The 22,327-nt window shown below is 30.1% G+C and overlaps 4 protein-coding genes across 8 annotated transcripts; 3 read left to right on the top strand and 1 right to left on the bottom strand.

Annotated features, from left to right (window-relative positions):
- Positions 1-325: 325 nt before the first annotated feature.
- On the top strand, positions 326-5,243 carry LOC122395617 (serine/threonine-protein kinase D3). The gene is made up of 13 exons (XM_043393332.1): positions 326-827; positions 1,184-1,465; positions 1,572-1,703; positions 1,802-2,007; positions 2,087-2,366; positions 2,438-2,595; positions 2,706-2,767; positions 2,826-2,955; positions 3,030-3,162; positions 3,228-3,410; positions 3,480-4,226; positions 4,310-4,395; positions 4,456-5,243. The coding sequence occupies exons 2-13, from the start codon at positions 1,201-1,203 to the stop codon at positions 4,567-4,569; spliced, it is 2,496 nt and encodes an 831-aa protein (XP_043249267.1). The 5' UTR covers positions 326-827; positions 1,184-1,200; the 3' UTR covers positions 4,570-5,243.
- A 2,092-nt stretch (positions 5,244-7,335) lies between these two features.
- On the top strand, positions 7,336-8,996 carry LOC122395672. Its single transcript, XM_043393454.1, has 5 exons — positions 7,336-7,780; positions 7,860-8,109; positions 8,177-8,360; positions 8,421-8,590; positions 8,675-8,996. Exons 1-5 carry the CDS (start codon positions 7,659-7,661, stop codon positions 8,819-8,821), a joined length of 873 nt encoding a protein of 290 aa, XP_043249389.1. The 5' UTR covers positions 7,336-7,658; the 3' UTR covers positions 8,822-8,996.
- Positions 8,877-11,753, bottom strand: LOC122395620 (dihydroxyacetone phosphate acyltransferase). 2 transcript variants are annotated; one of them, XM_043393340.1, is made up of 6 exons: positions 11,284-11,753; positions 10,751-11,161; positions 10,157-10,664; positions 9,786-10,084; positions 9,431-9,684; positions 8,877-9,335 (listed from the first exon to the last, which is right to left on the bottom strand). In XM_043393340.1, the coding sequence occupies exons 1-6, from the start codon at positions 11,573-11,575 to the stop codon at positions 9,009-9,011; spliced, it is 2,091 nt and encodes a 696-aa protein (XP_043249275.1). In that variant the 5' UTR covers positions 11,576-11,753; the 3' UTR covers positions 8,877-9,008. The 2 variants fall into 2 exon arrangements, with proteins under 2 accessions (XP_043249275.1, XP_043249276.1); XM_043393341.1 differs by having other exon boundaries at positions 10,751-10,792.
- An 856-nt stretch (positions 11,754-12,609) lies between these two features.
- On the top strand, positions 12,610-22,249 carry LOC122395621 (eukaryotic translation initiation factor 2 subunit 3, Y-linked-like). Of its 4 annotated transcripts, XM_043393345.1 has the most exons (9): positions 12,610-12,779; positions 13,719-13,782; positions 13,893-14,003; positions 20,511-20,744; positions 20,839-20,997; positions 21,092-21,321; positions 21,404-21,548; positions 21,643-21,812; positions 21,885-22,249. In XM_043393345.1, exons 1-9 carry the CDS (start codon positions 12,708-12,710, stop codon positions 22,119-22,121), a joined length of 1,422 nt encoding a protein of 473 aa, XP_043249280.1. In that variant the 5' UTR covers positions 12,610-12,707; the 3' UTR covers positions 22,122-22,249. The 4 variants fall into 4 exon arrangements, with proteins under 4 accessions (XP_043249280.1, XP_043249277.1, XP_043249278.1 ...); XM_043393342.1 differs by lacking the exons at positions 20,511-20,744; positions 20,839-20,997; positions 21,092-21,321; ... (1 more) ...; positions 21,643-21,812; positions 21,885-22,249 and adding an exon at positions 16,069-18,054; XM_043393343.1 differs by lacking the exons at positions 12,610-12,779; positions 13,719-13,782; positions 13,893-14,003; ... (4 more) ...; positions 21,643-21,812; positions 21,885-22,249 and adding exons at positions 14,400-14,521; positions 16,069-18,054.
- Positions 22,250-22,327: the final 78 nt, after the last annotated feature.

Below are 22,327 nucleotides of genomic sequence, written 5' to 3'. Positions count from 1 at the left end.
TGTCCAGTTTTGAATAGATATATGTATGACGAGTTTTCTGTACAATATCATTAATTGCACGAAAGGCTAAGATATCCAATCAATTTTTACAACAGAAATCAATTCTTAGAATTTTCAAGTACTTGAATTAATTTTTAATATTATAATAATATTGGGTTATTAAAAAATAATTAATATATACATTCAAGAAGATATAAGTAACATATATATATATACATTCTTATCTACTAAATTAGTGGTTCTAATTCGAATGAATAAAAAATTCAATATCGAGTCTAAATTTAAATGTAAACTCAAATATTCTACTTCCCACTTTCTTCGTCGCTTTTCCCTATGCAGTTATTTTTCTTTGCTTTTGATTGGATTAATCGCAGCGTAATGTGAATCCTCTTCTTAATAATCCGCGGTAACAAGTATGCAGTACTAGATTTTTGTAGGATACATGATATGTACATATGTATATAAAAGAGTCGATTCATTGATTCGTTTTAAATTTTCGCACGGTTTATATGTAATTGTTTTTAGATAAATGTCGAACGGTATCTTAAACGATGTGAAACGTTGATTCGTTTAATTTAATCTACACCTACATACGTAAGCAGTCCGGTATATAAGAATAACAGACAGAAGTATACGCGAAGGTGGGTCGGTCACCTGGAGATAACTGTAAAATGTCATCAACGAATGTGTGTCAGGCATGGATTTGACGCTCCTCGGTGACACTTGTGGGATCTGTTATCACGTTAATTATATTCTATCGATATTAATTTGATCGGAAAAAGAAACGGCTACCTTGATAACAGCATCTTTTGTCGATTAACTTGAATGTACGTACGATAATTTTCATTTAAACAAAACGCTCAGACTATATCGGTCGCCGTAGGTGCTACTGTTTTTTTTTTTTTTCTTTCCTTGCGTACTGAAAATTCATATGGTTCGAGTGCATTACAAATTTTGAAAACTTCCATCTTCACAAAGTAGTTTAACGTTATTAATTTGTTATTTGTTGTTAGCGTACGTATAATTTGCGACAAAAATAACAATTATATGTTCCGTGTGAAAAATGAAATCGTAACGGTTGTATTTAAAATATTATTGTTTTATTATTAAAAAATGAATCTTCATATGTTACGTTAAGTACATACATTGTATGCTGATTTATTAATACATTTATGAATTACAGATAATAATATAGATAACATGGAGGGACCAGAAGTAACATTTTTGTTTCAATTTGGTTTAACTCGTGACACTATTACGGTCGACAGCAGCACATTAACTCTTAAGACCCTCAAAGAATTCGCCTGTGACTTTATAAATGCTAAATGTCCAGAGCACGGTTTAAATCATTTGTTCGAACGATTGCTTTTGTTTAAGCATGATTACAATTCTACTAATATTCTACAACTTATCACAAATGCAACAGAAGTTGTAGACGAGGCATTGGTGGAAATTGTTTTAACTGGTAAATTTTGTGTTTATATTGTATAATATAAATGCCATAACATAAATAAAAAACAAAGATAGAAAAGTTTATTTATAAAGTAAGCGGTAATTTGGTTTTATTCTAGCACAAGTGCCAAATGAAGAAGTTCCCATTCGTCCTCATGCTTTAACTGTTCATTCGTATAAAGTTCCAACATTCTGCGATTTTTGTGGAGAAATGTTATTTGGTCTTGTTCGACAAGGTCTAAAATGTGAAGGTAAATGTAATATAAAATACAGTGATGTTGTTGTTTCGGTTAATTAAAATTGTATCGTGCAAATTGATACCTTAATTTTAATATATTTTAATTTTCAGGTTGTGGAATGAATTACCATAAAAGATGTGTTATTAAAATTCCTAATAATTGCTCACATGATGCCAGTCAAAGACGGCGTAGTTCGGCAATGCTGAATGTACCGAGATCACCGAGTCAAGGATCTACTAGTAGTTTGACTAGCATCAGCGATGATAATCATAGTACAAATAATACACCGAACGTGAGCCAAAATAATAGTACTTTGGTAAAATTTTATATAATATGTAATTTATAATTATTTATTGTTAGTTTGATGTATTAAAATAATAATCTCCTGTATTCAGACAATACCAAGTATAATGGCTCCGAAACAAACCCGTTCTCCTTCGCTTGGAGGAAGACCAGTTTGGGTAGAACGAGAACTTGCAGCACGTATAAAGATTCCACATACATTTGTAGTGCACACATATACTAGGCCAACTGTATGTGGACACTGTAAAAAGTTGCTAAAAGGTTTATTTAAGCAAGGCCTACAGTGCAAAGATTGTCAGTACAATGCACACAAGAAATGCATTGAAAAAATACCTAAAGACTGTACTGGAGAAAATCCACGCGACAATACAGGTTTTGTTTGTTTATATTTCATTGTCTAGTTCTAATTAATGGAAACGGTTTTAAAGAAAATGTTTATGTAGGTAACGAATATCCAGATAGTGGCGTTGGCAGTGAACCAGAAGGTAAATGCGATGGTAGAAATGAAGAAGGTGATGGTGATAGTGATGCTGAATCTCCATCACCCCCTCAACATTCCTCGTTTACGAGAGACGAATCAAAAGCGACAGAGGAGTACACTGTACAAATATTTTTATAATAGAAAATCTTTACGTTATATAATTATTGATAATAAATTAATTTTTAAAGATATTTAATAATAAATAATATTTATTTAGATTATTTTTATAGGATCAAGTTCCAAGCAGTGATGATATTATTTACGATGAATTTCAAAAGTCAAGACCATCGAGGTAAATTATATTTTATTATCAGTAATATCATTATTACGTGTAACTTTTTTTTTAATAGTTGCAGTTCCACACCAAGCAATAATATTCCTTTAATGCGTATAGTGCAAAGTGTAAAACACACAAAACGACGTGGTTCAAAAGTGTTGAAAGAAGGTTGGATGGTGCATTTTACAAACCGTGATCCAATGGTGAATAATTAATCCACGCATATAAAAATAATTATATTAAAAATAAATACAAAATTGAATTTAAATATTTGCAGAAGAGGAAACATTATTGGCGGCTTGACACAAAAGCCATAACATTGTTTCAAAGTGATAGTAGTTCCAAATATTACAAAGAAATTCCATTAGTTGAAATAATATCCATTGAAGCTGCTAAGACATCTCATTCAAGTACGTATTTAATAATTATTTCAACTCTCCTTATATTAAAAATATTTAGAATGTTTATATTTTAGGTACAATGCATTGTTTTGAGTTAAAAACTGCCAATATTGATTATTATGTTGGAGAAGATACTTTATACGGGGATAATTGTAGTCAAGTTTCTTCTCCGGAGAGTGGTATTGGAGCTCATATAGCTAGATCATGGGAAACTAGTATTAGACAAGCACTTATGCCTGTAACTACTGTATCAAGCAGTATGTATTTTTATTTTTGTTATTATGTGTACACGCAATAATTTTATCTGAAACTTATTATTATTTTAGATCAGAAACAGTCTACAGAACCAGAGGAAAATATTACAGATATGTCTCAATTATATGAGATCTATCCGGATGAAGTATTGGGCTCTGGTCAATTTGGTATAGTATATGGTGGTGTTCATCGTAAAAGTGGTAGAGCAGTTGCCATAAAAGTTATCGATAAGTTGCGTTTTCCTACCAAACAGGAAGCACAACTTAAAAACGAAGTTGCTATTCTGCAGAATCTTTCACATAGCGGAGTTGTTAATTTAGAACGGATGTTCGAAACTCCAGAACGAATATTTGTTGTTATGGAAAAATTAAAAGGCGACATGTTAGAAATGATATTGAGTTCAGAACTTGGCCGTCTTAGCGAAAGAGTAACCAAATTTTTAATTACACAGATATTGGTAGCACTGAAACATTTGCATAGCAAAAATATAGTACATTGTGATTTAAAGCCAGAGAACGTGTTGCTGAGTAGTGACAGTGAGTTCACGCAAGTAAAACTATGTGACTTTGGTTTCGCAAGAATTATAGGAGAGAAAAGCTTCAGAAGAAGTGTCGTTGGTACTCCAGCGTATTTAGCACCTGAAGTTTTAAGAAATAAAGGTTACAATCGATCTTTGGATATGTGGAGTGTTGGTGTGATTATTTATGTATCTCTAAGCGGTACATTCCCATTCAATGAGGAAGAAGATATTAATGAACAAATTCAAAATGCTGCCTTCATGTATCCACCTACTCCTTGGCAAGAAATCTCATCCGATGGTGTGTAATTTAACGATCCAAAATAAACTTCTTTTAATATTTTTTAATGCTAAAAAATTGTTTGATGTATTTCTCTTTTCCAGCGATTGACTTAATTAATAATTTGTTACAAGTAAAGCAAAGAAAACGTTATACTGTTGATAAGAGTTTACAACACACGTGGCTACAAGTATGTATTCATAGAATCGAATTAGAGGACTGATTTTAACTATGTTTTTATATTTCTTAGGATTATCAAACGTGGTGCGATTTACAAGAATTGGAGGCAAAAGTGGGATATCGTTATTTGACTCACGAAAGCGATGATGCTCGGTGGCAGGCATATAGTAATCAGCGCACATGACAGAACTCTTCGCCTATTATAAACATCGAAACATTGCCAAATAATTTGTCAATACATAAAAGTTGGGCTCACTCTGCTCGAGCCACATTACGGCGTCTTATTCGTGCCTGACTTGAACAAGTTCATAAAAGGGAGTACAATTTTATCTTTCATTTTAAATGTTAGATTATTGATAATAAATAACACATCATTGATGAGCGTATCTTCCAAAATATTTTACATAGGAGGTAAGAATTTTACTTAGTTACAAACATTTTAATCAGACTGCAATATGTAAGATAATTGAACAAAAGATTGTAAAAAAACAGCAGCAGCAATGTTATGTATAAAAGTTCAAGAAGGAACTTTAATACTGAGATTGAATATGTTTCAATGTTTTAATACTGTGAATTTTCATCATAGTAACAAATTACAAGGGACATTTCATAAGATAGTATACATATATATACACATATATAGCACAGTCGTGACGTTTACTAAAATTGTTCCTCTTATTATGGGACAAGTAATTAATCTACGCTCTTTCATCATTTTAATACACTTCACAATGCATAATAATATTTCACATGTAGTTTGTAAGTGCTAATTTCTTAGCATGAATGATACACCATATTTTTCAGCTTGATATAGAAAATTGTAGTATGTTTTATAATTGCACACATTTTCCTTAAATTTAAGGCAAGTAACTCTTTTGGAATTTCTCTGGAATTAATAGAATAATGAAGTTATTATAGGAGCTATCTTGAAGCTCAAATTTTTATAGATTAGATCTCTCTATATAAAGTTATGCTACATAAAATTACATTTACTCTTCGCATTCTCTCGAAAAAAATATCTGATTTTAGAAATTGAAAGCTTCGATGTCTATAACTAAAGTCTGTTTTTCCAATGACATAATTCAATAAGAAAACTTATAAACAACAATAAATTTACTCTTGTGTGATATAAAATATTAAATAAGATTGTAGCGCTCATAATATAGACAAACTGTAGTTTTGTAATGCTTTAAACTTTATATAATACATTACGCAAACATTCATCTCTATTGATCATAAGAGGGAAGATAAGTTAATGATTAAATAAGTGCATTTCAAATAATTGGAAATTTATTATAAATATTCCAAAAGATGTTCTATATAGTGTTGCTGACATAATTGCTATTGTGATAAATTACGTATTAAACTATATAGTGAACAATATTTGTTGGAACTCATCAATTATTGTTTATCAAGTAACTTTAGATATATTTACTATTCCATTTTATTGTTGAACGATAACTTTTTTACAATTTTATTATACTCTTAAAACTAAAGAAAGAACATTCCAGAATCAACGTAAAACGGAGAAAGAAATCTCAAATAAACTATATTTTTTTTAATGCGTTCGTTCCTTTTATTGTATTTACTTGTTTTAGTTGACAAGTCGCAGTTTCAATATTTATGAAATGATAATTGTTATTACTATTTGGAAATATATTTTGCACAATATCGTACTTTAAAATTTGAATAAATATATAACAAGCGGCTAGAGAATTTATTATGAAAAAAATCAGTAGCATGTTAATTATAATATCAATATGATAGTTATTAATATTTTTTATTATAGCAATGTTTTTGCAATGTTTCTAAGTACTAGTATTAGTGAATTATAACGATAGGATTAACTACATACATAATAAGAAAACAAAAAATTCATACTGTATGCAAATAATTCATCTCAAATTTAATAGTTAAATATAGAAAGAACATAATCTCTTCTTACTTAATCAATTATCTTACAAAGACTGAGTTGTTCTTGGGTAGCAATATTTGATGTTGTAATGAGAATTATTACTTTGCCCGGTGGTACACAGACATTTTGAACGTAATTTTTTTATCATATTTTTATATTTTCTATAACGTAAATATTATTTTAATTATAAATTGGTCGTTTAACGGAATCTCATATGTATAATTTATTTAAAACCTCTAATTACAAAATATTCGATTGATTATTTTATTTTATATTAAACTTTTACAAAACATACACACTCATTCATTTAATAGCGAATCATCGTGTACGATACATGGCCTATATTCAGTCCTTATTATAAAATAATTACATATAATGTGTTTATTATAATATATATCTTTGGAATTCAAAAATATTTTATTATATACCGTCATAAAATTAAAGAGATAGATCGGAGCAGTCAATACTGTTAATATAAGTCTAGATTTGAAGACAACATAAGTTATATTTTATAATAAATTTTCAAGACATACATATTATACTTTTACTTATGTGTAGAAAAACTTGTGCAATGTCAAAAGGTATTATTGTACTTAAAATATTTTATTCGTACGAAATATGGTATCAGTAATAATTTGATACGTAACATATGTTTGAAACATTTCCTTTATAGAATGTTCTATAAATATATATATTATATTTTACTTATTACTAAATTTAAGTAGAGACAGTTATTTGTATATGTTCCATATATTTTTTAATTTTCACGCAGATGTTCAATTTTACAAGAACTAACAATACATTTTGTTCAAACTAAGTAACAAACAAAAAGTACTTAAAAGAAAGGACAGTAATAAATTATAACAGATTTAGATCTTAAGAGGAATTAAGAAATTTTCATAAAAAATATTGAAATGTTAAATCATTATTGTACTTATTATAATAATGCGAATAAAGAAATTATCAATGATATTAAGCTTTATAACATTCTGTATATAATTTCTTTTAATTTCGCTGTGACGTGTATAAGTTTAATATATCTATACTAGTTCCCAGAAAAATTTGTGTGAATTGATGTAATTACAACACAAGCGTAATTTTTCGTCTTGCCCTCCTTAATTCTAACAGAACTTCTGCTTGAAATAATAACATCCTGCTGGTGGGTTATAATAACGTGTCCGAGCATGTTCCCAGTTAGTCGTCGCATAACTTAAACGAGATTCACAATCTATTCTCCTACTTACTTAATTTAAATTTGTACAACGGATGAATTTTTATTTTACGCTTCTATTGTCTCGATATTATTACGCTCATGTTCTTGTGAACGAATTCTTAAACAAGATTGTGTTACTTAATTAATGAAAATGTTATCAACAAGTATATTAACAAGTGCGTTATATTTTGAAATAGTCTTATGGAAAATTAGTTTAGCAGAATGGATAGATATGCCACAATTTTCCAACGAAAAAAAGGTATATAGGTGAGTATAAAACTACTATACTAGAATATAAAAAATATAAAAATGTTTTAACTAGAAACGTTGCATTCTTCGTTCGTAGAATGCCTTCCTTGAAACAGGATCATTTCGATAAATTTACTCACATATATACGGAAAATCAGTTTCCTTACGAGTATCATAATATAGCTCATAATGATTTTACCGCGGTAAAAATAGCGGGTAACGAATCCACTTTTAAATTGAAAGAGTCTATCAGCGAGCCTGTGATTCATGAACATTTGAATAAAGAAGACGCGTTTATAACTACTACCCAACAATATGATGAAAAAACGCAATTCTCAACGGCGGAGGTAAAGAAATAATATCTATTAGCTTAAATTTAAAAATGTTATGTTATATTTTATATACGCCTTTCAGGAAGAAAACATGAACGAAGGATATTTTAACGAGACTTTAACTTTAAATGATGCGGATATTTTGAAGTATTTGCCAGTAGATATACTTAAAAATGTCCATCGCATTTTAAAATCGCAATCTACAACTAGCGAGGGAAAAATTATATTTTTAAGGTCATTTAAAAAAACATTAATGACTGAAATAGGTAAGGAAATATCATGTATGAACAATAGTCCATGAATACAGCCAAGTAACTTTTTTGTAGAGTCTCAACTAGCACAGACTGTAACAGCCGATCGCGAGAAAAGAGGCGCTGATCATTATGATCATAATTACGATTATCATGAACATGCCACAGGATTCCCCTCCATAGAAGGTGCATTAATGGCTATTTCATTTCTTACATTTGCGGTATACCTGGTTCGATTAGTTATGGTAATTAATTAATGAATTACTTGTGACGTGTAGTAGTACGAACAATGATTTGTATTTACTCTTTAACGTGTTAATTTTTTCCAGCTTTTATTCAGAAATATGAACAATTCACCATCGCCTTCTACTAGCCCTACTCTGCTTCTTGGCAGAAGAAAGAAATCCATAAACTCATTCGACGAGGATATGGTTAAAATACTTAGTGGCGTAGACAGCTTTTTCCGTAATTTTTAATAATCACATAACTATATCGTAATAAATAATTTATCAATATTTATAATAAAAAAACAATCATCTAACAACTAGACAAACTCTAACACTAATTGCATTAAAAATTTTCACAGTCAAGGAACTCCTTGGCTTGCTCAATTTGATTTATAATACTAGATGCTTCTAAGGTTTCTTTTTACAGAGGCTAATTTTACAATTTAGCTTGCACAGCTGGTAGTAACGCAGATAATATCATGTTATAATACGAGCCCACTGGTCGTTTTAACGAGAGACTTTGCAATTGAACAAGAATTGATTCCAATCGAATTTTATCAGCCTGGTATGTATTTGGCCTTTCATTTGGTACTAGAATACCTTGTGCTATAAGATTATTTATTGTCGTATTAAATAAATCAAGAGATAACGTATATGGATGTTTTCCCCATGTACTTCCTTCACGGAATGCTTTTTCTACTCGCTTCTGTGCTTCGATTAAAACTACTTTTATTGTTATGTAATTTGATTTTGATTCATCCCACTGCAATTGAAAAAAATGATTAGCCATACACACTTTGAAAATCTGTAATGTTACAAGTATAGAATGCAATGAAAATACGTGTTCTTTTTTTTTACCTCAAACAAGACAAGACATGTAATATATATTGCATCTATAAATGGCAAGATTACATTATGTAAAAGTGAAAATACTTTTGTATTTTGTCCTTGTATATATGTATTGTTCTGAATACTTATATAATTTTTACTTAATAAGAGATTTAATGTCTCGTTCCATTCTGATTTTATTACAGATTCGTCTTCTATTAAAGGCATTGCAAATTCCGTGCTAAGCAATGTTCTTAGCAGTATGTATCGTTTGAAAGCAGCTCCTATATATGTATAATATAATAATACAAAAATGCTAAATTTATCTCTTCTAATGCATATAAAAAAAAAGAATTATGAATGCATTAAATGATTTCAACATTACCGATTTCAACACCTTTCATTCCTATTAATACTGTGGCAATAGCTGGCTTTATAAGGAAAGATAAAGTAGGATTTAAATAAAGTGAAATATTAATAACTGATACAGCTATTTGCATAGTTTTTTCTGACAAGGTATGTCCTTTAACACACATATTATTCTTTAACTTTGTTGCTCTGTGTCTTCCTCTGAGTTTTAAAAGTTTTGACTCGTCAAATACAAGCAATTCTTCATGAGGCTTCAGAGTATTTAATATTTCTTCTTTTATTTCACTTGTATTTGTATTGTTTATATCAACTGGCCTACATAAAATTTAGTCTATAACAAATATAACACAAATATATAGTACTACTACTTTTTCAAACGAACCTTACCTGTTTGTATGTATCGTAGCATCGAATGTATGTAAAAGATTTTTACACCACAAATAATCATCGACTAAAACGTCCAATGTGTATGGATCATCGGGATATATTTGACTTCTTTCATTGAATAATAAAGCAACTACATTGAAAGGCATAAGAATTGTATTTTTCTTGTGCGAATCTATTATACAATAGCCCAATCTCTCATTGACGGATGACGATAATTTTGTATATGGTGATAATACTCTTGCTTTACGATGCTCCATACTCAAAAATTGACACGCAGAAATAGGTTCGCCAATGCTAAAATAGACACAACCATAAGCATAAGGCTTTTGTAAAATGGATAGAGATCGAAGGAGACCGGTTGTTGATTCTTTTGGTTTTGGCACTCCAAGAAGTTCATATACAAATAATAATTCTTCCGGTGGTCGCTCATAATTTATACTTATAGGTATAAAATGTATATCAGGTACACCACCCTCTAATAAACTTTCTAAGATGGTCGAAAGAAGGCCTGAAAGTAAAACCATTTTAGTATTATAGTTTTACCGATCAGTGTTTATGACAGGATTATGTTGAAATTAGTACTTTCTTACATACCAAACTTTGGTACTATACTCTTTAAACTTCTACTTCGAGTACCTTCGATAAAAAATTCAATCGCTCTATCACTGTGTTGTATAAGAGACATAACATATGATTGAAATACTTTTTTGTATAATAAATCCGTAGAAAAGCTACGTCGCATATAAAAAGCTCCAGTTTTCCTTAATAATTCTCCTATTATAAACATCTGATAAAAATCCATTCCACTTGCGATATTTGGAAGTGCCATATCATAGGAAAATAAAATGTACGAGAGTAATATAAAATCCAAATAACTTCTATGAGAAGGTGCATAGACGTATTGTACTTGAGAAATCTGCATTTCCTTTTTTAGTCTGTGTATTGCACTTTCATTTATATAAATGCTCAAAAAGATTCTCTTGACAACTTTTGTAATAATTATACCTAAAAATCCAAACTCATTTATAATTTATGCTCATCTTTCCTTCCTTTATTCCTTTTTGACAAATACATTAATTCGACGAATAGATGGGACTATAATTTATGATATAAAATTAAAGATTTACCTAACCAACGAACGGTAGCCAAATGTGCTTTAGCAGCCATTTCATTTACCATCATATGAGCTTCTTTTCTGACTTTATTTGTGTCTAGTTTGTACATTGCAGCTAAAGATGTTATCGTCGACTTAACTTTTTCATTGTTTAGTACAGCTTGAATCATTTGTTTCCTGGTATATTTGGATTCTGGCGAAAGCTTATGCGGTAGCAATGGAATCATAGGTCGAGAAACCCATAAACTATCACAATCTTTTCTTCTTGCAAGCAGTAAGTCTACAAATTCTGGGAACTGTTCCATTTTAAAGATAAAATGATTACAACAATCTCATTAGCCTGTAAATTCGTCTAACATGTATAAGTATCTTGCTAATAATATAAAGCCAAAACAATCAGCTTCTAACGATTTTTAATACAAATGACATTACTTCAATTTTCCTCATCAATTACCGTCTACTTCAGCACGTATATATGTAACATATATTTGCGCGTCCATAGGTCACAATGTAGATTTCTTGTTATACATATGTATGATGTACACATTACAGTGTAGTTTGTAAATTGCCTTTACTTTTATTATAATTTTATGTATGACAAAATTTGTATTTTACAAAGATATTTAATTTCAAAGGTTACTAATTAAGTAAATAATGATTTCACTATTTATTAATTGTTAACACCACTGTCTTATTGATCGTAGTCGATAATAACGTTCTTATTTTATGTATCTCTTTGTAAATACTTGATCAGTTTCAAAATGTATTTATATTTACATAAAATTACTGGACATTTTTTAAACGATTTCGATCAAGATAATGAAAATTCACTAAAGCTTGTAATTACAATTGCAAATATTTAACAAACAAATGGATAGAAATTACTGCGAATAAATACAACAAACTAATTATTTATCTAATTAATAATTTTATTCATCGATTGGATAAATTTATTTGTACATATATGTTAATTACCATATTGTTTCAACCATTATTTGTCATCTGTTCTTATCACTTTACTAAAGCCCGCCAAAAACTAACGGTTGGCAGCCATTGGCTGCTAACAGCCGTTGTACGTTGTAGGTTGTATAGCAATCAACGAAGAAGTCATAGATTACATAGAGTACTATGTAATACATGTAAAGAATGTAAAAGAAATAAAGACATAATTTGTGATTTCACATTTTGGTGAAAGTTTTTAAGGTCTGTATATGTAAAGATTAATTGCCTAAAGTCTCTTTGTTGGTGATAAAACGTTTTATGCATTTTTGTATTAGTTCGACAAGTTTCCATTTGGCGCTATTTGCGCTCTTTGGCTTCATTTCTACTTAGGATTCGTTGGTAGTCTGTTCTGTATTCTTGTTTTTAAATGAGGTATTGCCTTTTTTGAAGTGTTCTTCGCGTGGTTTACGTGTTACAAGTACTGACTTGGTGATTATGGGTGGTGAAGAACGCTTGGGGGTGACTACCGGTCAACCAAATCTTTATAAACAAGATCTTTCGAAGCTAGTGAGTACTATTTGTATCAATGTGTCTTCATATTCTGTCAAGCTTTCGTCATATTTCTCATAACCTCAATTTCTATCGTTAGCATACTGTAGTATACCTCGCTTGTGTCAATTTGAATGAAAATTGTCACGAATACGAGTTTAAAAAAGGTAGTATCGCATTCGAAATATATGCTCTGTTCAGAAAATTTTTTTTATTATTACTTTTTTTGTTTTCTAATAATTAATGACATGTGAACTTACTTCATAATAAGTCAGTCACATTACGTTATGTATTCTTCAAAATACTTTATATAGGTATCACCATTTAATTATATTGTGCTATCTGTATCAATTTAATTAATATATATAATTCTGTAATTTGTACCATTTTGTTTTATTTTCCAAAAAGAATATATGTAAATAAAACAAGCCAGTTTTCACTTGATAGGATGTTCTTTTATATAGAATTAATGTGTGGCGTACTTATAATTTACCATAAGTACATTTTTATATCTTTATTTCAAATTACAGTTTTACAATTGATGTTACGAATTAATGGAATAATTAAATAATGTCGAACAAATTATGAATCCTTAAAACTTTATTGACGCATTAAATGTGAAGCTAACTTTGTTTTATTTTCCATTTAGGCATCGTGTAAACACTAAAAATGTGTTTATGTTTAAACCATAGGCTAGTGGGAAGTCTCATTTTTGTTTAAAATGTTTCAAAATGAATCACAAAGTATTATTTTTTAAATTTCATACTATTAGCTCCCAAGGATCAACATTGCATTTGACTTATTAAGCGTTTAACATAAACAAAACTATTTGTTATAATCATAAATAAAAATATGTATTATTAATATAATTGTAGCTATTAAATGTACGATTACTAATAAAATAATAAATGTTAGAACTTTCAAGATACAAATTTACAAAATTACTTTATTATACAGGATGTTAGTACATTGACTGCATTATCACCCGAAGTCATCAGTAGACAAGCAACAATTAATATTGGTAATTACGATATGTGTTGTCTACAAAATTATTTGACAAATATTAAACAATTTATTAAAACATAAGAATAGGTACATGTATTGTAAAATGTAATAGAAATTTTTGTACAGGTACTATTGGTCATGTAGCGCATGGAAAATCCACAATTGTTAAAGCCATATCAGGAGTACAGACTGTTCGTTTTAAAAATGAATTAGAAAGGAACATTACAATTAAACTTGGTAAGTAGTTTGAAATTTTTATATCAACCTCGAAACAACATATTATTTTGATGATGAAATGAGTAATGAAACGATAATAGTTATGAAAATAATTATAGAAATGTTAAATATGATTTATTAAAAATATTTCAACGCATTAATTTCCATATCATCTATTTTTGGCTGATGGTTTTATTTATATGATTAGCAACCAATTTGCTGAGTATTTATAAGAATGCCAAATAAAAGTATGATCAAATAGAAAGTGACTTAAATATTGTAATACTTCAATTAATCATATTTTTCTATATTTAGATATTTGTAATTGTATTTTTGTAATAAGTTTTAAAGGATTGTGTTTATTTCTGTCGTGTAGGTGGCGCTGGGTATGACAAATTGTCGCCATTTTGTAAAGTAATCATTTTCGGATCGCGGGTGTCGAAGTCCGTTTCGTAATTGAAGAAATGTTTGAGAACTTATAAAATCACGTTTATTCTGGAATTTGATTTAAAATCTACATTTTGTTTAGTTTCCTTGAGGTAATAATAATAACATGGTTCTGTTATTTTCTTTCAAATAATTTTATTCTATAATTCTATACAAATGTTGTTTGTAACAGCAAACAAATGTTTGAAATAGACCGTAATTATTATGCTTTTACGATCAGTTTATAGCTGCATATTAATATGTGTTTATTAATATGTACAAGAAATTGTTTCGGAAATTAAGTAGGGTTAGACCTGGCGGTAAAATTCGAGTAATGTCAAATAATTCTGATGTATAAATATGACGCCAATAGCACATTTATTACCAAATAATGATTTTATTTGTAAATTGAAATTTTCAATTTACAAGTGGTAATGTTATTATCATAAATCATAACATATAATAAATTTGATTAATGGCTGTTATTAATCGTTACAAACAATGAACGCCATTAATAAATATATAGTGAAATACTCTAAGGCAAGCAGATATTGTTAATGAAATTAAAAAGCTGAAATCTATTGATTAAAGCATACCTTAATATGTTGTTTTAAAATCATTAGAGTTTCGAAGAGACCAAAATAAAAAGTGTCTTTCAATAAGAAGTTATGAATGTAAGTATAATGTTTCTTAGATTATAAAGTGAAACTCGAATAAAGGTAAGTATTATTACATATATTAGAAAATTTCTCAATTACGTTACGTTACAATATTTCTTGCGCTTGAAGAATTTGTTGCACCAATTTTTATAATAGCACATCGTTATTCGATGTATTAAGTAATTCCATTGTATTTGTTTCAAAAATAATAAAGATAGTTCTTTTGCATTGAAATTAATTTGAATTTTATTTGTTAAACTCCTGAAAGTAATACTTTTTTATATGTTTATTACCATGTGTCATATCTATACTTGTAAGAAATTAATATCGCGTATACAAAACAGCAATAATTTTCTATTTTATATCTGTAAAAATAAAGTTTGGTAATGCTAAATAAATATAGCATGGTTTATGGCACATGGTATTTCAATCGAATAGAAAGAGCAAACATGTTGAAGCATATATGTATATATATAAAAGTAGTTTTAAACTTATGAGGAATATTTATTAAAAAGCAATGAAAAAGAATCTATAGCATCCTTAAAGAAATGTAGTCGTGATGGTAAAATATTTTTAAGGTGTGCTTTAGTCAAGTAGTTTCTATTTATCTTTGAGGATGAGTTACCTGTATCGTATTCGTATTATATTGTATGAATCGAACAAGATAAAAACAATTAATGTATACTTAATATTTTTGAATCAAATGTTGAAAATTTCAAACAATAATATATAACTTCACGAGGAGCTGTTTGTGCAAGGAATCTTCTTTTGCATAAAAGTTCTATGAATTATATCGATTGTTCAATAATGATTAAACAATTTGTACATCTTGCTTAGTAAATGAAAGAGAAGAACGAAGAGGATTTAAGGGATATTCAGAGTATAAGGTGATACATTAATACTAAAAAAAAAAAAAATGGAGGCAGGATAATACACATTAAACGAAATATGGGAAAATGTGACGAAAAAGAATGACATCTTTTAAATGTTTGGTATTACAGACGCTCGTGCAGGGGACGGTACCAAAGGGAAACAAGAAGACACTCTTGGCAAGATGAGCGAAAATCGTATGTCTTCTAAACATGAAAAAAGACCAGCTTCTCCAGGAAACATTCAACCTCACGCCAAACAACCGAAGTACGAACAGAAATTAATTTCTTCCGCGGAAAATGTTAACGACCATGATACATCGACAAGAAGTTTATGTAGCAGCAATGCCTCCTTCAATCAGAAAATCGGAAAAGAGATAAAAAACGAGAACGAAGACAGAAAAGACTTGCATCGTTTTAAGAGTCTAAAAACTGGCGTAAAAAGTAAAAGACTGAATACATTAAACATTAATAATAGTACTAGCACTAATGATAAAAGTGATATCGAGAAGTTGCAACTACAGTACAATTTAGGAAACGTTAAGTTAAAAGAATTAAGGATCATATTGAAGGATATGAAATACGATAGTAAAAATCGAAAAAATGCATTGTCGTCGGAAAACAATTTATGGGAAGTAGAAAAGATTCTTGAGAAAAGAGAAGAGGATGGGAAGTTAAATTATTTAATCAAGTGGAAGAATTGGAACTCGGCGTACAACAGCTGGGAACCAGTATCGAATTTAATAAATTGTATGGATATATTAGAAGACTTTGAGACGGATGGATTGAGATTGCTCAATTGTATCAAGGAAAAAGTGAATTTTTATCCAAACGATGAAGACATCGATGAATTCTTAAGGAAACTTAGATATAAGGGGACAATGATGACGTCCATTTTTCAAGAACAAACTAAATTATTTTCTACTATAAAAAAGTTCTTAAAACAGCAGGGGATCTCTAAAGTTGGTAACATGAAGACTGTAAAAGATTGTATTCTTTATATGTCAATTTGTGACACGAGAGAAAAGCAGTTGAATTCGTTGAATGTCTGGGAAAACGAAATTAACAATATCACCAAAGGGAAACCCTTCATACGGGTGGAGAATGTGGTGGACCTAGAAGAAGCGCCTAAAGATTTTTATTATATAGATGAATATTTACCCGGTGCAGGGGTGGTAATACCCAATGATCCACCTATTGGCTGCGAATGTAACACTTGCAATTTCAAGACAAATTGTTGTTTTACTCAGTACGACGGATACTGCCCATATACCACAACATGCAAGATACGAGTTTCACCCGGGACGCCGATTTATGAATGCAATAAACGGTGCACTTGCGACATCGGGTGCATGAATCGAGTGGTGCAACGTGGTACCGAGATGAAGCTTTGTATTTTTAGAACTATCAATGATAGAGGCTGGGGCGTAAAAACTTTACAAACGATTAAAAAGGGATCTTTTGTGACTCAATACGTCGGGGAAGTTATCACAAATGAAGAAGCTGAGAAACGTGGTAAAGAATACGACGCCGCCGGTAGAACTTACCTCTTTGATTTAGATTATAACGAGACTGAAGATCAGTGTCCTTATACCGTCGACGCTGCCGTATATGGCAACGTTTCTCATTTCATTAATCATTCCTGTGACCCGAACCTAGCGGTTTATGCCGTTTGGATCAATTGTCTTGATCCTAATCTCCCTAAGCTCGCCTTATTCGCGACCAGAGATATCAAGAAGAACGAAGAGATTACTTTTGATTACACGTGCCAGACCTCAAGAAACAGCGAAAATTCTATAAGACAAGATGTATCTATGACAAATAATTTAAATATAAATATCATTACCACGGAATCTCAAAAAGAGTTTGAAATACGACCAGATACACCTGAATCCGACTTGTCAAATAATAAAACTTTATGCAAATGCGGTGCCCGGAATTGTAGGCGATATTTGTTTTAAACACATTACATAAGTATTAGATAATGTTATGTGACTACTGACTTCAGTTTTAACTGTTTTAAGAATCTTATTGAGAACTATCTATTGTTTCCAGGATTAAGGAACTTGTTTGTTACTAGGAAATGAAAGTCGACAATTGTAATTTATTGTTCACTTTTATCAGACATCATTTTTTTCTATGTAATAAGTTTAAGTATTGAATGAATTATGTAATTATATTAGATACACGGATCAGAGTATTTAAGAAAGAATGCTAATACAGATTATATTACTTGGAATGTTGAGGAGTACATATATATACATATATATATATATATATATATGTTTGAGGTAATTGATAAAGGAATCGTTCAGAGACAAATAGGAGGTGATACTTTATAATTCTGCATAGTTTCTGTTTATCATGAAATTAATGTCACAAATACATATGTTCATTGGCTAAGACACAAGCTAACTTGCTCATCATTGAATGCACTTAAGTATAAACAATTACTGTGGCTCTCTATACATTATACTAATGTTGAGATAAAGGAGATCGATTGTTTATATTCACAAGCAGTTATATAAGAATGATTTGAGAAAAGACCAATTATTTTTATTAAATAAACGAAATGTTACCATTTAGAGTAACGTAACAATAAATACAGGTGCAGTTACAGTGACCAACATAATTGATTGAATGATTTTTAAATTTGTACATTTTTATTTTAGAAACAAAAGGAAAAATTAGAATAAAAAAACAAAATTCCATTCATTGTATTGTACAATTTAGGTTTAGAATATTTTATATATTCTTAATTTTATGATTGATTTTTAAAACTCCATTATCCCTTGAATGTCTCAACACACTATTTATAATATTTCTACACTGTTTCTTTTCAAGATTTGTCCAAGTCGTCTTTCGTTGGTTCACAATTCAAAGTTCTTCAAGCCAGGCTTAAAAATAGCTATAACTACACAATAAACCCTGTAGATATTTAATGGAGTTTTATATATTATTCAATCCTTTTTGTTGTGAATTGTTTGTTATTTCTGCATGATATTTCAGCCCCCCTCTTTCTTTTTCTTTTTAAATGTAAATGATATTACTACGTGTAGATACATAAATGATGATTATGCGGTCACTGCCAAACTTGAGTGCCAAATAATTGTGATATGCTCGTTGCCATTACTTGTCTATTTTTCAAGTTCTTTCGTGTCTATCCGACGCGTATTGCGAAGTTTTCTAAGATTCGCAAATTATCTGATCAATTGTGTGAGTCGCTATACACTGTTATGCTTGTTTTATACCATTTTTACATCTAATGTTAGGACTGTGAATGGTGAATTTATAAAACTTCTTTTTTTTTAATCAGCATTCTTTGTCATTAGTACGTATTTTCGTATCGAGAATTTGTTATAGTCTACTATGCCCTTTGTAATAATGTTTCTGTGAAACTATAATATTATATCATTACGTCAAATTACCATCTAATTTTTTAGAGTATCTAACTATAATACGCATTATATTAATATTATGTAGTAAATAAGTTTTGAATAAAATAAGACAAAATGGTACAATTTAGCTTGGTATTGCAGGACGCTACACGTGTCTTATTTAGAACTAAACAAAAGGCTTATGTAACTGTGTATATTTCGATAATACTTCAACATTTTGCATTTAAAGTTTTTCATACATGTATGTGTGTGTAGTCATTTAAATTTCAGTTCACAGTGTTCAATTTAAACCATATTGAAAATTATCAATGTTCAATGATTCAACAATTCCCGAATATTTTACGAATGTTTACGAAGTTAAGAAAAATTAATTTCGAAAATTTTTTAATTTTTTATAAATTAATAGCTTTATCGAAATTGATCTTCAAAAGTTGCAAATGTCTCGATCAGCCTGTAATAGATTAGAATTGAGTGCTTTTATTACTGTCGTTAAAAAATTATTCTGATGTGTTTAATTGTCGTATTAATGTTTCAAAATTTGGTTACTTATAATACAAATATTTTGATTTTTAAATTATTTAAAATTATGTGTATAGGAACATTTGATGCTTCGTTATGTACATGTAATGCACAACAAATAAATGTAAATTGTTACATCGATAGTTGTTCTTTTAATGCAATAATATTGATTTCTTTCATACAAAGTCTCATTCTTCTTCTATCGAGCTTCTGAACGTTAATATCGTATTAAGGTACTCTCTTTTCATTCTGGATTTCATCTTTAATCCCTGAATAACCGAAGCGATTTTTTTCTGAATAAATGAAACAGGATTTGTATATTTTTCATATCATCTCTATGATGATGACACATTTTAGGCGCTTCGCTTATCGTTCTCGATTATAATATGAAATTTGTTCGCTGTTACTATATCTTGCCTATTTTCAGTTCATCATATTATATTTCTTCGTCGAAAAATATGTGCGTGGTCTCAACTGTAGCCCAAGATAAAATGGTTAATTTATGGAACAAAGACTCGACCTTCCTCGAATAATTGAAACGCTAGAATTCGAATTCGTTTCAGTTATCCGATCGTAACTATTTATCAAGCCAAGGAAGTGTACATTAAAATATAATTAGAAAAAAGGTATCCAACGTTATGAATTTTTTTGTTTTAGGGTATGCAAATGCAAAGATTTACAAATGCAACAACGAAAAATGTCCAAGACCAGGGTGTTACATATCCGGAGGCTCAAGTAAAGATGATTCATTTCCTTGTTTGCGCCCAATTTGTTCTGGACGGTTTGAGCTTGTACGCCATGTGTCTTTCGTCGATTGCCCAGGACACGATATCCTTATGGCAACCATGTTAAACGGTGCAGCAGTCATGGATGCAGCTTTACTTTTAATTGGTAAATTTTTTTTTATACCTTTCGTAACATTTTACATATTGTAACGTTACAATCCAGACTATATTAATAATAAAAAAATATTATTCGATTATAGCTGGCAATGAATCGTGTCCTCAGCCACAGACGTCGGAGCATTTGGCTGCCATTGAAATCATGAAATTGAAACACATCGTAATTTTACAAAATAAAATAGACTTGGTGAAAGAAGCTCAAGCAAAGGAGCAGTACGAACAAATTTTGAAGTTTGTGCAAGGTATTATAGTTTTGATAATAATTGTCTGGTTTATTGCCCCCAATTTTCTTGAATGCGCGCTAACGAACAAATTGTATTTTTGTTTTCTAATCAGGTACAGTGGCTGAAGGAGCACCTGTGATACCAATTTCTGCACAATTGAAATACAATATCGAAGTATTGTGCGAGTATATCACAAAAAAGATTCCAGTACCTTTGAGAGATTTTACTTCAGAGCCAAGATTAATTGTAATTCGTTCGTTTGACGTAAATAAGCCTGGCTGTGAAGTAGATGATCTGAAAGGAGGCGTTGCTGGAGGAAGTATTTTAAGGGGAGTATTAAAAGTATGTTAAGAATATAGTTTTCTAATTCGTCTTCGTATTATACACCCGCGCTTAATACATTTATTGTACGTATATTTCGCAGGTGGGTATGGAAATTGAAGTGCGACCTGGATTAGTATCGAAAGACAGCGAAGGAAAGTTTACCTGCAGGCCTATATTTTCACGGATAGTATCGTTATTCGCTGAACAAAATGAACTGCAGTTTGCTGTCCCGGGTGGTCTTATCGGTAAGTAATTTTGTACACCGTCACGAACGTATAAAGAAAATACATTTTAGGAGAAAAGAAAATAGATATTATCTTTATACGATAAAATTCCAAGGTGTTGGGACGAAAATTGAACCAACGTTGTGTCGAGCGGATCGTTTAGTGGGTCAAATTTTGGGAGCTGTTGGGGCCTTACCAAAAATATTTATTGAACTTGAAATATCGTATTATCTCCTTAAGCGGTTATTAGGAGTGAGAACAGAGGGTGACAAAAAAGGAGCACGGGTAAGATCCATCATATCAAAGATATTGAATTTCATCGATATTAACGGTTCAATAAATACTGTTCGACAATAGGTACCGAAATTATCGAGAAATGAAGTGCTGTTGGTAAATATCGGGTCGCTAAGTACCGGAGGACGTGTATTAGCCACTCGTGCCGATTTAGCTAAAATTAGCCTGACGAATCCTGTCTGTACGGAAATCGACGAAAAGATCGCGTTATCGCGTCGTGTCGAAAAACATTGGCGTTTGATTGGATGGGGTCAGATATGCGGAGGGCAAACTATAGAACCGGTTATAGATCGAAAATAATTCCACAAACGTTACGAAAAAGCCGAGAATCGGTAAGAATAAAAAAAATTGGAAATTAATATCTACAACGGAGAATGTTGCTTGAAATGTTTATAAATAAAGTATGAAATACACATTATTTGTGTACAATGTAATGCATTGCTCCTGAAATTCCTATCCTGTAACAAAAAGTTTTGTTCTCCATTGTATTAACGTGTGATATCTTA

Source organism: Colletes gigas, unplaced genomic scaffold (assembly GCF_013123115.1).
Source record: "Colletes gigas isolate AHSC1104 unplaced genomic scaffold, ASM1312311v1 Colletes_gigas_Sc00006, whole genome shotgun sequence".
NCBI classification, from domain to species: Eukaryota; Metazoa; Arthropoda; class Insecta; order Hymenoptera; family Colletidae; genus Colletes; species Colletes gigas.
Note: the sequence above shows the minus strand (reverse complement) of the source record. Positions and strands in the feature narration are given on the sequence as shown.